This window comes from Rana temporaria, chromosome 9 (assembly GCF_905171775.1).
Source record: "Rana temporaria chromosome 9, aRanTem1.1, whole genome shotgun sequence".
Lineage (NCBI taxonomy): Eukaryota > Metazoa > Chordata > Amphibia > Anura > Ranidae > Rana > Rana temporaria.
The window spans coordinates 11,966,327-11,980,693 of NC_053497.1; the positions used below are offsets into that span (position 1 = coordinate 11,966,327).

General features: G+C 48.0%; 1 protein-coding gene across 1 annotated transcript in view; it reads right to left on the minus strand.

Annotated features, from left to right (window-relative positions):
- The window catches only part of CENPI (centromere protein I), a 67,369-nt gene that overhangs the window by 24,580 nt on the left and 28,422 nt on the right, over window positions 1-14,367 (minus strand). The window contains exons 9-13 of the mRNA XM_040322796.1: window positions 13,356-13,466; window positions 8,322-8,465; window positions 6,625-6,745; window positions 5,816-5,904; window positions 839-953 (exon numbers count right to left, since the gene is read on the minus strand). Of these exons, the coding sequence (XP_040178730.1) occupies window positions 839-953; window positions 5,816-5,904; window positions 6,625-6,745; window positions 8,322-8,465; window positions 13,356-13,466 (580 nt within the window). The remainder of the gene's footprint in view (window positions 1-838; window positions 954-5,815; window positions 5,905-6,624; window positions 6,746-8,321; window positions 8,466-13,355; window positions 13,467-14,367) is intronic.

A 14,367-nucleotide genomic window follows, 5' to 3' on the forward strand; every position in this document is an offset into this window, starting at 1 on the left:
GTATGTACAGGAGAGGAGCGTGGAGGGTATGACAGTGGGCAGTATGTACAGGAGAGGAGCGTGGAGGATAGGACAGTGGGCAGTATGTACAGTCAAGGAGTGCAGAGGGGATGCCAGTGGGCAGTATGTACAGTCAAGGAGTGCAGAGGGGAAGCCAGTGGGCAGTATGTACAGGCAAGGAGTGCAGAGGGGATGCCAGTGGGCAGTATGTACAGGCAAGGAGTGCAGAGGGGATGCCAGTGGGCAGTATGTACAGGCAAGGAGTGCAGAGGGGATGCCAGTGGGCAGTATGTACAGGCAAGGAGTGCAGAGGGGATGCCAGTGGGCAGTATGTTCAGGCAAGGAGTGCGAAGGGGATGCCAGCGGGCAGTATGTACGGGCAAGGAGTGTGGAGGGGATGCCAGTGGGCAGTATGTTCAGGCAAGGAGTGTGGAGGTGATGCCAGTGGGCAGTATGTACAGGAGTGGAGTGCGGAGGGTAAGCCAGTGGGCAGTATGTACAGGCGAGGAGTGCGCAGGGGACGACAGACAGAATGTGCAGGAGGGAGTGCAAAGGGGATGACAACATGCAGTATATGTGAAGTATAGGAGTGCGGAGAGGGTGCCAAAAAAGAAGAAGAGGACAGTGGCCAGGAAATACAGGAGGAGAGAAGTGTGGAAGTGAAGACAGTGGACAGTATGTGCAGAAGAGGAGAGCATAGGGTATGGCAGCATGCTGAGCTACTAAACCAATGCTGGAGGGGGCAGGGGGCGTGAGACAGGTGGAGGAACAGGGTGATCTGAGCTGCCGAGTCACTGCTGGGAGGGGAAGCAATTAAAATAATATTTGCCCTATTTACCTGAAAAGGCGTGAAGAGGAATCTGGCTAATTAGACCCAATATCTGGGAGCGGTGACCGCCATTCCAATGTGGAAGGCACTTGAAAAGAAATTCTTCAGTTCCTGAAAGTCCTTCCTGGGTAAGACACAAGAATAGAACATAATAATTCAGATGTAAAATACGGTATGCTGTGTGACATTTTTAAAAGCACTTAATTATCTCACCCAAAATTAATCAAGACTTTCTGTTATGAAACACATCAAAATTGTAGTAGTTCATCAGCCCAGTGGAAGAGAGGGCTGGGCAGATGAAAGGAGCTATACACTTCCACTCCGCGTTTAAGTACATGAGGACTTGAACTACAAGACAGACCCCTTTATAACCTATTGGATACCCCTGGATGCGTTGATACAAAGACCGAGTCTAGCTAACATCAAACGCAACACGACCTTGGATGGCTACACCCCTCAGGTTATAAATTCCAGCAAAGCTGAGATACACTGCAGTTAAATCCAGTGGCCAAACACATATTATATACACAAAGTCTATTAGGATTACCGTATATATTCGAGTATAAGTCGAGTTTTTCAGCACATTTTTTTATGTGCCCCCCTCAGCTTATACTGGAGCCACCTTTTTGCGCCTGATCTCCCGGAATTTGGAGACCCAGTACTAGGGGTGCAACGGATCAAAAAAACTCACGGATCGGATCGATCCTCGGATCAGGAGTCACGAATCGGATCATTCTCAGATCAGAAAAAAAAAAAAAAAGATTTATGAAAAAAAGTCGGATTCAAGTCTGGGCTCTAGCTGGGCCAATGGCTCTATATGGCAGGGCTCGACAAATCCCGGTCGCCATGGCGACTAGAAATAGGGTCCTGGCGACTTGAATTGGAAGGGGGCAAAAAAAAAAAAAAAAAAAAAATTTTTTTTTTTTTGAGCTGGAGCCATCTGGTGGTGAGCCGTTGGTATTACAAGTTATTACCACCAGATGTGAGCTGGCGCCATCTGGTGGTGGCCGTTGGTATTACAAGTTAAGCATTACAAGTTAAACAGCAATTCTAATGTTGTTTTTCACTATTTTCACCGCCATCTTCTTCCCTCTAATTAGAACCCCCAAACATTATATATATTTTTTATCCTAACACCCTAGAGAATAAAATGGCGATCGTTGCAATACTTTGTCACGCCGTATTTGCGCACCGGTCTTACAAGCGCACTTTTTTTGTGAAAGAATTACACTTTTTTTCATTAAAAAATAAGACACCAGTAAAGTAATCCCCCATTTTTTTTTTATATTATGAAAAATAATGTTACGCCGAGTAAATTCATACCCAACATGTCACGCTTCAAAATTGCGTCCGCTCGTGGAATGCCGACAAACTTTTACCCTTTAAAATCTTCATAGGCAACGTTTATAAAAAAATCTACAGGTTGCATGTTTTGAGTTACAGAGGAGGTCTAGGGCTAGAATTATTGCTCTCGCTCTACCAATCGCAGCGATACCTCACGTGTGGTTTGAACACCGTTTACATATGCGGGCGCTGCTCACGTATGTGTTCGCTTCTGCGCGCAAGCTCGTCGGGACGGGGGCGCGTTTTCTGGCTCCTAACTTTTTTACCTGGCTCCTAGATTCCAAGCAAATTTGTCAACCCCTGCTATATGGTAATGTCCACCATTGCCCCCCACTCGTCACTGTAATGTCCACCATTGCCCCCCACTCGTCACTGTAATGTCCACCATTGCCCCCCACTCGTCACTGTAACGTCCACCATTGCCCCCCACTCGTCACTGTAATGTCCACCATTGCCCCCCACTCGTCATCACCATCACTGTTCCAGTCCAACATTGCTCCCACACTAGTAAACACTGTAATAAATAGCCAGTTTAAAATTGCCCCCACTAGTAATCACTGTAATATAATAGACAGTTTAACATCCAGCTCACTGTACTTGCACTGTAACATCCACGATTGTCCCCCACTCATCATCACCATCACTGTTCCAGACAACTCCAACATTGCCCCCACACTAGTAAAGAACACTGAGTCCCCGTCCTTCATAGCGGCGCTCACTTTTCCCCCTCAAGCTCCACACGTTCATCCTGATTCCCAGAGCGCGCCAAGACAGCCAGCCAATCCGGGCAGCCTTCCAATCAGAGAGGGCGCTCATCACGCGGGCCAATCGGGTGCAGAGACGGGACATTCCATCCAACCAATCCCAGCCGCTCTGTGATTGGAGCAAGATGGCCGCCGCTCCGGAGCTAGGTTGAAACCAGGGACTTTCCTACGGCCGAGGCTCCGCGGATCGCGTGGTGTGTCGATCTGAATAGATCACGGATCGGTGACGATCCGTTGCACCCCTACCCAGTACCGACCGGCCGTAGGTCTCCTGGACCCCAAACTAGGCACACATATAGCCCCACTCTTCCTCTACAAGTTTAAAAAAAAAATTGTCCGGGGGACCTTATGAAAACAAAGTATTTGCCTTGCGTGACTTTTAGGCCTCATGCACACTGGACGTTAAAATAACGTTATAAATACGCCAGTAGCTTTTTCAACGTTTTTTCGATAGCATTTTTTTTAGCGTTTATTAGCATTTTTCCGCATTATCGTTTAGCGTTTTTTGGTTGAAGAAATTGATCAAAACCGCTAAAAACGCGCTGGTGAGCGCGGTGACCGTACTAAAGCTCATTAATGCCAGTCTAATGCCCATACTAACACTATAGGAGCATTTGTTAAGCATTAGAACATTAGTAAAGTGTGAACAGGCCTTTACTTGAACTTCGGGAAGCACAAAAAGGGAATCTGAAGGAAGAACATCAGTCAACTTCAGGTAACACTTGATAGAACGAATCGCATCCATAGTGCCTTTTCCCCCGGCATCTGAGGGCATAGGGCAAAAAAAAAAAAACAGCAAACACAATTGTCCTGGATGAGATGGTGCACCAGCAGATGAGAACCGTAAAAAAAATAAAGAGATTGAATCTCCCTGGTGGGGACACAGACAGCAATAAAAACCTGACAGGTGCTCTAGTCCATACAAAACAAATAAAAGTTTTGCTTTAAAGTAAACCCTGGTACACCACTTATACCTACAGGTAAGCCTATAATAAGGCTTACCTGTAGGTACTGTGAATATCTCCTAAACTTGGATCGTTCAGGGGATATTGGGAGTGCATGCAGCCAGTGACATCAGAGCCTGTGTCGTAAACGGCGGGAGTGACGTCATCGCGTCCCCAGCCACCCATGTTGCCGGGGGCTGCGAACTCGGAATGAAGAGTCGGGGGGGGGGGGATGAAAGCCCTCTCAGCGGCGACAGCGCAGTGCTGGAGGGCTTTATTCTAAAAGGTTAGTCTCTCATTATGTGCTACTATGCGATGCAAAAAAAAAGCAAACACAAAAGGGCGCATCCATCTAGGTGTAGCGATTTATTAAAAAAAAAAAAACAATAAAAATGCACTCACTAAAGTAGATCAAGGCCATATAACACCATATAAACCTCCATAGGGGCTACGTGGGGCGGCAGAGCTCAGCAGGCTAGTTGAAGCAAAGTTCTTGCAGCTGTCAGCCTTCAGGCCATCAAGAACTCTGCTTCAACTAGCCACATGCCTGGTGAGCTCTGCAGCCTTATGGTAATCCTATGAAGGTCTATATGGGTCTATGACAAGCTTGATCTACTTTTATCTAGTGAGTGCATTTTTATTGTCTTTTATGCTTTTTTTTAATAAATCGCTACACCTAGATGGAGGCGTCCTCTTGCGTTTGTTTTTTAATACCTGCATTAGGATCTCAAGACATAATTTGAGAGGAGCTGCATCCATTTTACCTGGTGTTCCTCACCACTCTCCTGGCCCTCCTACGTGCCCCGTTTAATGACGGTTGGGTTACAGTCGGCATATGCGATGCAAACTAGCACATTATGACATCGTCTTGCAGGGAATTATTTTTATTTATTTTTCACCAACTATAGCTTAAAGGGGAGGTTCACCCTAAAACTACTTTCTAGTATTACAATGTCCCGACACATTACAATACAATTAGGCCTATTTTGTTTTTTTTTATGCTGTACATACCTCGGTACAGCTAATTCACCCGCGGCTTCCGGGTTGCGAATCCCGCAGCAGTGGGCGTTCCTAACTTGCTGGTGATTGACGCGATGACCAAAAACGAGCTCCCACCCGTCGCGTAAGCTGCGTCACGATTGCCGAAAGAAGCCGAACGGCGGTGCGCAGACGCAGTATAGTGCCGACTCGCCGTTCGGCTTCTTTCAGCAATCGTGACACAGCTTATGCGACGGGGGAGCTTGTTTTTGGTCATCACGTCAATCACCAGCAAGTTAGGAACGCCCACTCTCTAGGGATTCGCAACCCGGAAGCCGCGGGTGAATTAGCTGTACCGAGGTATGTACAGCATAACAAAAAACAAAAATAGGCCTAATTGTATTGTAATGTGTCGGGACATTGTAATACTAGAAAGTAGTTTTAGGGTGAACCTCCACTTTAAAGTTATATTTTCAGTGTGGTTGCTGCAATTTTTTGTTTTGTTTTTCAGACCAAGAAAATTTACAGAAAGTACAGAAAATACCAGATAACCTTGCCAGAAATGGGGTGTGCTTGTCACTTCATGTGAGATATGCCAAGATTACATACAAAGTCATCTTCCTCCTGTAAAGTACTAATCCCCCCCACACACACACACTCAGCATGAAATAGAGATGAACAAAGACAGGCAGTTTGAATGTGCAGTCTGGGTGACACCCATGGCTCCCTCCATAGATAGAGGAAGAATGAGTGTTGTCACCCTAGGGACACAAAGCGTGTTACTTGAAGTATCGCCAGGTGAAAAAAAAAAAAAAAAAAAACGCAGCCATCTCGCCCAAGAACTGGTAAACTGATAAACTTTACCATTATTGAATACGCAAGGGAAAAAAAACACACACACACACACACACACACACACACACACACACACACACACACACACACACACTACATACCTGTAGAAAGTCTTGAGCGGCCACAACAGTATCCAGAAAGGAAGCTACATCTTCTTTAGACTGTTTTTTACCAGTGTACCAGGCACATTCTGGGAGTTAGAAAAATAAAATCATTAAAATGTACAACACAAAACATCATCATAAAAAAAAAAATAAAGGCAAAAACGCAAATGGCAGCAAAATCTAAACGCACAGCAAAAAGCACTGCATAATCTGATCAAAAGTAAACAGCATATTAGCCAGATATAGGTAGATGTGCCTAACTTTAGGCGGGCGTAGCGCATCTCATATACGATACGCCACCGTAAGTTAGAGAGGCAAGTACAGTATTCACAAAGCACTTGCATCCTAAGTTACGGCGGCGTAGTGTAAATGGGCTGGCGTAAGCGCGCGTAATTCAAAGTAGGCTGTAGTGGGCGTGTTGTATGGTAATGAATCGTGACCTCACGTAAATGACGCGCCTAACGAACGCCGTCCGTGGACATATTCCAGTGCGCATGCTCAAAATCACGTCGCAAAAAGTCAATGCTTTCGACGTGAACGTAACCTACGCCCAGCCCCATTCCGAAACGGCTTACGCAAACGACGTGAAATTCATCGTCCATACTTAACATTGGCTGCGCCATCTTTTTGGTGGTTTATATTTATGCCTGCAAAATGCCTTACGTAAACGGCGTAGTTTACTGCGACTGGCAGACGTACGTTCGTGAATAGGCGTATCTTGCTCATTTACATATTTAAAAGGGCATAGAAAGCCAACACCTTTAGCAACCCATCAATAATGATGATACCGGTAACTTCCGTTATACCTTCATGCAAAGTAAATGACAGCCAGTAGTTGAGTCGCAGCAATGCATCATCCTCTTTAAGGCAGTTGATGTAATTCAACAGCAGTGGCCGATTTAGCACACACCCCATCTGAGCAGGGAGCTGGAAAATACAGGAAAGAACATGATTAGAACATACAGAAGACCTAAATTTACATTTACAATTCAACATTCCTGGCCCAGCCTATTCAAACCCTAACTTATAGTATCTCTTCTCAAATGAAATTAAACTCAAAAATGAAATATTTTGCAGCATATTGGTCCTTCGATGCGATAGCTGCATTAGTTATCTTTTTTTTTTAAAGCTTTAAGATTTAATTTTTCACCTGGTGATCCTACCAGTAGTACATTTCCTGTCATAAAGCGGAGTTCCACCCAAAAGTGGAACTTTCGCTTTAAGCGCTCCTCGCCCCCTGACACGCCACATTTGTCATGTCATTTTTTTTTAGGGGGGGGGGGGGGGGGTGTACCTTATAGCTAGTGGGACTTCCTATCCCACTTCCTCCTTACTTTTTTTTTTACCTCCTTGGTGACGACTCCTCTTTTTCTGGGACACAACACAGGTCCCAAAAGATAAAATAGCAGAGTGCAGCGCGACTCGCTCATGCGCAGTACGCGCCCGGCCGTGAAGCCGTAAGCTGTCACGGCCGGGTGCCCACAGTTGCTATGACGGCGCAGAGGAGGGGAGAGGCGTGAGGCTTCGGGCGGCCGCATTGCTGGACCGTGGGACAGGCGAGTGTCTGTTTATTAAAAGTCAGCAGCTATGCTTTTTGTAGCTGGTGACTTTTAATAAACTAAAAACTCCGCTTAACGTGACAACGCTCACTTTTCACTGCATCTATAGAGCCAACCATAGTTGTCATACCAGGCTGCTCTCCTGGGTACTACAAACCCATCATCCTCCCTTTTCCATAGGTGGAAAGGGAACTGATAGTTTACAGAGGACAGCTTGAAAAGGAAGATAACATTGCTTCGCTTTCTGTCCAGCTTACAAGAAACAGCAACACTGCATTCCTGGCAAAGTCAATAGGTATTTTCTGTACCTGCTGCATAATGTTTTTATCCTTAAAAAAAAACAAAAAACACCCAAGCCACCACCTCAACACCAGCAAAACGGATATATGCGGCCTCTCTGCAGGTTGGCCTTAAAGCGTAGTTCCACCCAAAAGTGGAAGCTCTGCTTATCTGCCAAAAACAGGTAACCGTTCCCGTTTCTGTATAAGAGTGCTATGGTGACCTAGGTCATTTGCAACCCTCTGCTGCCTTCTGGGAGACACACAGGTCCCAGAAGACAGTGGGACCATTCAGAAAGCGCAGCGCGACTCGTGAATGCGCACAAGGAAACAGGCTGTAAAGCGGCAAAGCTTTACTTCCCGTTTCCCTTAGTAAGGATGTCAGAGCCTCCACCCGAAGCCGATGGACGGGTCGGCTTTGGGTGAGGACATCACGGGCTCCCTGGACAGGTAAGTGTCAGCATTAAAAAAAGTCAGCAGCTACAGTAGGTCCAACCCGGGACTAGCAAGGTGTGTGTGTATTTAATGCTGACCCAGTCACTGGCCCAAAGAAAAGGTCACAGAATATGATTTCAGCAATCATAGCATGAACATAAAAACACTTTAGACAAAAAAGAAAAACTAACAAAAATACTAAACAGACAAAGCGCCTTATAACTCCTTTACTTTTTGATCCAGGACAGTTTCCAACAGCTCAGCAAATGTCTTAACTTCTTCCAAAGGTAAAGATGAAAAAGCTTCAACATCTTTAGTAGAATAATTCTGAACACTGCTACCGCACATGGGCGCATCAAGGCCGCTATTCCACTTCTGGAAGAAAAATACAATTCCAACAATTATAATCAGTATAGCAAAATTGGATCCCCAGTCACTACAGACACATGAGAATAATAGGATTTTGTACTCCCCGTAAAATCAATTTCTCCGAGTTCATGGACGGACACAGCAGCAATTGACCTTAGGGTATTATCCTTCCTTTTAGGAGATTGACTAGGCAGAAATCAGCACTTTAAGTGTTAAAACACTTCTCACAGTACCTCCCAGGGGGCGGATCCCGCGGGTACATCCCTCACTCTGCCTCATGCAGCCCCAGTTCGTAACAAGCAGTACAAAGGAGGGGAGGGTGTTGTGTCCGTCCATGAACTCAGAGAAATGGATTTTACGGTGAGTACAAAAATCCTATTTTCTCTTCTGTTCATGGACGGACACAGCAGCAATTGACCTTAGGGACGTCCCTTAGCAGTGTCAATTTTTTTTACGAAGGGTGGGGAAAACACAGCAAACCAAACTTCACCCCAAGCAAACCAGAGTTCCTCAATGGAGGAACTTCAACCTTAAACAGCCGCCTGTAAAACCTTGCGGCCAAAGATGCACTCACATCCACCTTGTAAAACTTTGAGAAGGTGTGGATTGACGACCAGGTCGCTGCCTTAAACACCTGTAAAACAGACGCTTGATGGCGGAAAGCCAAAGAGGCACCAATCGCCCTGGTTGAATGCGCTGTAACCTGAAAGGGAGGCGCCCGCCCCTTTAGGGCATAGGCCTGAAGCACGACCTGTCGGATCCACCTAAAAATGGTGGCCGACGAGAGCGCCAGACCCTCCTTAGGACCAGTCGCCGACACAAACAGTGAATCCGACTTCCGGAGCCGTAGCAGACAAGTACACCCGTAGGGCTCGAACCACGTCCAAGGAATGCAACGTGGCTTCCTTCGGGTTCTTCGGCCGAGGACATAAGGATGGAAGAACAATGTCCTCATTAATGTGAAAAGCCGAAACAACCTTTGGAAAGAATGACGGCTGCGGCCGCAGCACCACCTTATCCTTGTGGATGACAAAGTAAGGGGCCTTGCAAGACAAAGCCGTTAGTTCAGAGACTCGTCTTACCGAAGTAATCGCCACCACAAAAACCACCTTCTGGGACAGTCAACAAAAGGAATTTTCCGAATGTCCTCAAAACGGAGACTCTTGAAGCACAGAGAGGACTAAATTCAAGTCCCATGGAGGCAGTGGAGGGCGCACAGGAGGAGCCACATGCCGAACCCCCTGCACAAACGTACGCACCAGGGAGTACGCCGCCAAGGGTCGCCAAAAGTAAACAGCCAAGGCCAAAATCTGACCCTTAACCATACTTAAGGCAAGAGCCTGATCCACTCGATGCTGTAAGAACAGCAGAATCCGGGACAACACGTATGTACGGGGGTGCCAACTCATCTCCTCACACATGGAGATGTAGGCCTTCCACGTATGATGGTAAATCATTGCAGAGTCTGCAGCTTTTCCCCTGGGAGGAAAACTTTTGAATCCAGGACCAACCCCAGATACTCCAGCCACTGAGACGGTACTAGTACCGACTTCTATATATTCAGTAGCCAACCGATTTCCCGGAGGGTCTGACAGAATCGGGGCAAGCACTTTGGTGAAAACCCGTGGTGCCAAGGCCAGGCTGAACCGGTGGGCCACAATTTGAAAGTGGTCCTCTCCGATCGCAAAACTCAGAAATCTCCGGTGTTTTGCACATATGGGGATATGCAGGTACGTGTCCTTGATATCCCAGGACGCTAGGAAATCCCCCTGATGGAGCGCTGCTATTACTGAGCGCATCGACTCCATCCTGAACTTGTGTACCTTTACAAAGCAATTGAGGGCCTTGAGGTCCAGAACTGGACGGACCCTGTCATTCTTGGGGACTACAAATAGATTGGAGTAAAAGGGGGGGAAAAAATCTGTTTGGCGGACAAGAGAGAAATTCTATCTTGAACCCCGAGGAAACTACTTCGCAAAACCAACGGTCGGAAAGAAGAGACCTCCACCGAGCCGCAAATTCGCGAGCCGCCCCCCCCACCCGAGTTGTGGGTGGGGGGCAAACATTCAGGCGGAGGCAGTCTTGTCCGCAGGCTTGTTGGGCTTGCGGTACCAGGTGCACCTTTGTCCTTCAGCGAACGCCTTAGCACCCTAAAAATGTTTTCCTATCGCACTTGGCGAGCGAAAAGACCGCTTGGGGGGTAGTAAATAAGGGGCCTTGCCTACGACGAGGCTCCTGTCCTTTCCCAGACTGCAGGAGCAGAGTGCTCTACCGCCTGTGGCATCCTTTGTGATGTCAACCAGGGAAGCCCCAACAAAAAAAACGTTCACCCTTAAAGGGTAAGTCCATCAGGGACTTCTTAGAGGACTGGTCCGCAGACCAACACTTCAGCCACACAAGGCGGCGTAGTACCACCGCGTAGGCGGAGGCCCTGGAAAGCAAGGGAAGCGTATCCAGGGCCGACTTACAGACAAATTTGAGACCTTGAACCAACTGGTCGGCCAGGTCAACGCAGGTCTCCGAAGCATTCTGCGCCTCCAGCTCCTGCACCAGGGACTTAGCCCGTTCAGTAAAAGTCTGTAACACCAGAGCCACGGACAAAACCGGTCTCACTGCCATGAATAAAGAGCGGGCCTCAGCTCTCCTGTCTGCGGGGTCCTTAAAGGCGGGAGCCCCTTCCACAGGCAACGTGGTAGCTTTGTTCAGCCTGGACACAAGGGGGTCCACTGACGGAGGAGATACCCACTGCTTTTGGAAATCCTCCCCAAAAGGGTAACGGACCGCAAAGTACTTTAGTACAGCTTTCTGCCGACGATCCCATTCCTTGTATAACAAGTCGTCCGGATACGGAACACAAGGAAACACTTTTGCGGTGCGGGCTGGCTTGCGAAACCCAAAAGGGACCGGCATGTCTGATGCCTCCGCCAAATCCTCAAGTTTTAGAGTATCCCGCACCGCAGTGATAAAAGCTCCAATAAATACCTGATTCTGCGTCAGAGACACCCCCAGAAGCAGGCTCAGGGAGGGGGCGCTTTTTAACCCCCCTTCTGGCCACTAGCTGCTCCATCCTGGCAACAAATGCCTCCAGGACTGCCGTCACAGCATCCAGCGAGGCCAAAGGAGCAGGGGCACTAAGGGTTAAGTCTGGCATGATTGGGGAAAAAAAAACTCACATGAGGGGCCCTGGTGGTTCAGACTCCATGCTGTCCACCACAAAAAAATTTGCCACCTTAGTCTGCAGGCCCAAAACGAACCCACCGGCCACCCTCCTGGCTGATACAGAGAGCAGGGACTCCCAGGGACTCACCACCCAGGACAGGCTGTACCGCTGAGCAGAGCTGAGAGAAGCGCTGTCTGTGTGGTCTTGTTTCCTCCAGAGAAGAAGCTGTGGTGTGCGCGCCGTTATTACAGGCACATGAGGCCAAAAAATTTCTAAAATGGCCGCCGACATGCATAAAACAGCATGCGGGCTACAAGAAAATGGCCACCGAGTATATAGAGCCGCAGTTCCGGCAAAATGGCGGCCGTACACGTGCAAACACACTGTAAAAAACACACAGCCCGAGCACCCCACAATAATAAATTTCAGCCCAGTGCAGTAAAAAAACATAGCACACCACAGCAGCACAGCCCCCCTGGCAGTAGCAAAGCCCCCCTCAGGTGGACCCCCCAGCTCACAGCCGCCACCCAGAAACGGGAAAGGAGGGAGAGGAAAAGGGAGAGAGGAAAGCAGGGCGGACCCTCAGTCGACCTCCCCAGGAATACACCAGCCGAAATCACCCTGCCGAGGCAAGGGGACACTACTTACTCGTCCTGCGACCACCAGCTGGAGGCATTCCAGACAGAACCAACGTCCGCTTGCCGCATTGGCTGTCAGCCCGGCACACTGTGACACAGCCATAGAGACCGGTCATATGTGTGCCCTGGAACATGAAGTTCACCGGCCACCCCTGGAGCAACAGGGCATGTCGTGGACGGCCTAGTTAAAGACCGGCACACGCTCGGTGGCCGAACATAGGATTCAAAATCCAGCCTGTCACCCAGTCGGCAGTTGATAGAGATCCCAGGATCCAAAAAGCAGGAACAGAAAAAGAAATAAAGGCGAAAAAAAATGCGGGCTCACCATCTGCGTGCATCACAAATGCTCTTCTGGAAGAATGGACAAACATTCCAATAGACACCCTCCTAAACCTTGTGGACGGCCTTCACAGAAGAGTTGAAGCCGTTATAGCTGCAAAGGGTGGGGCCAACTCAATATTGAACCCTACGAACTAAGACTGAGATGCCATTAAAGTTCATGTGCATGTAAAGGCATTGGTTGTAACTTTTTTTTTTAAGTTTATACTTTTTTATATATCACATAGGGGACAAAAATCCCATGTGATGATTTTTTTGGTGACTGGTTCTCTTTATTGAGTCATCAAGGGTCTAAGAGACCCTGGATGTTTCCTCTGGACACCACTGAATATATCACAAGGCAGGTTGCATTACAATACATTCTTTCCCTGCCATGCTAGCTGGAGACTGACGGGTGGACCCGGAAAGGACGTCAAACATGTGGCTTTTTGGGTCAGCAACAAGGAGGGGAGGAGTTTCCACTCTGCTCCCTCCCCTCTACCCGGTGGTGCATGCCATGTCAGTCCGGGGCCCACAGATGGGTATGCGGGGCAAGGATACATGGTGGGGGGGCTGATGACGGGGGTGGGTGGAAGCAATTGGGCAGCAGCGCAGGCACACGAATGCTTCCATCTGACAGACAGGAGTCTGCAGCCACCGAAAGCGTGCGTTTAACACCCCCCCCCCCCCCCCCCCGCTGTCAGGTCCGTATAACGCACAGACCTGAAAGAAAAAAAGGGTTAAAGCTCCATAGAGACCTATATAAAAATAGCTACTCACTCTTTTACGAGATTGAGTCAGTTTGCGGTCACCCTCCGGATCTCCCACTCTTCTCTTCACAACGGTTTTCCACTCACGGGCAAATAGGAATGTAGATTTCTGAAAAAATCTCTGAAAAAACGTCGATATGTATTACAAGGTTATACCTTGATGCACACTTGCTTTTACAATACCAAAAGTTTTTTTTCAAATAATAATGAAAAAAAAAATTCACTAACGTAGATCAGAAATATTTGATTTTTGAGAAACAAAAAAACAAACACACACCACAACTTAAAGAGAATCATCCGCCAAAAAAAAAAAAAGCCAGCAGCTACAAATACAGCAGCTGCCGACGTTTAAAAAATGGACACTTACCTGTCCAGGTCGCCCGCTCGGCTCTCGGCTTCCCCCGCCGCCATCCTTGGTGAGGGAATCGGTGCGGGACAACCACTACCCCACATGTGTGCACCCACTACTCTCAGGTTGCTACAGTTGTAACACCAAGTACTATTATAATGCATGTCACAAACATTACAGACCTTACACCACTATTTGTCCGATTGTGGTGGGGACAGCCATCAGCCCAGGCGTATCCCGACTTCGATTGTAGGGATGATGCGGTGCCTGGACCGATTCCTGTGACATCAGAAGAGAGCGGACTTCAGACCGCTCTATCCTGAAAAACATGTCACAGGAGTGCAAAACAAATTGCACTCCTGTGATCCATAGGAGAAGCCCAGTCAAACGAGCACAGGCTTGACTTCTCCTTTAATATTAGAGCACCCACCTGTCCAGGCATCCAGCGATTTTCTCACCTCAACCCATTCTTTAAATCGGCTATCGGGTGCTGGCGCCGCCATCCTAAAGGGAAAATCGGTTTCCTACAGCGCATGTGCGAAGCACGTTGCGCTTTGTGAATGGGCCAGAGTCTTATTGGACCAGTGAAGTGTTCCAGAAGGCTGCGGGGGAAGGAGGGCTGCAGCGAGCTGAGCCGGAAGTGGGAGCTGGTACCTGTCAAAACCCTTAAAGC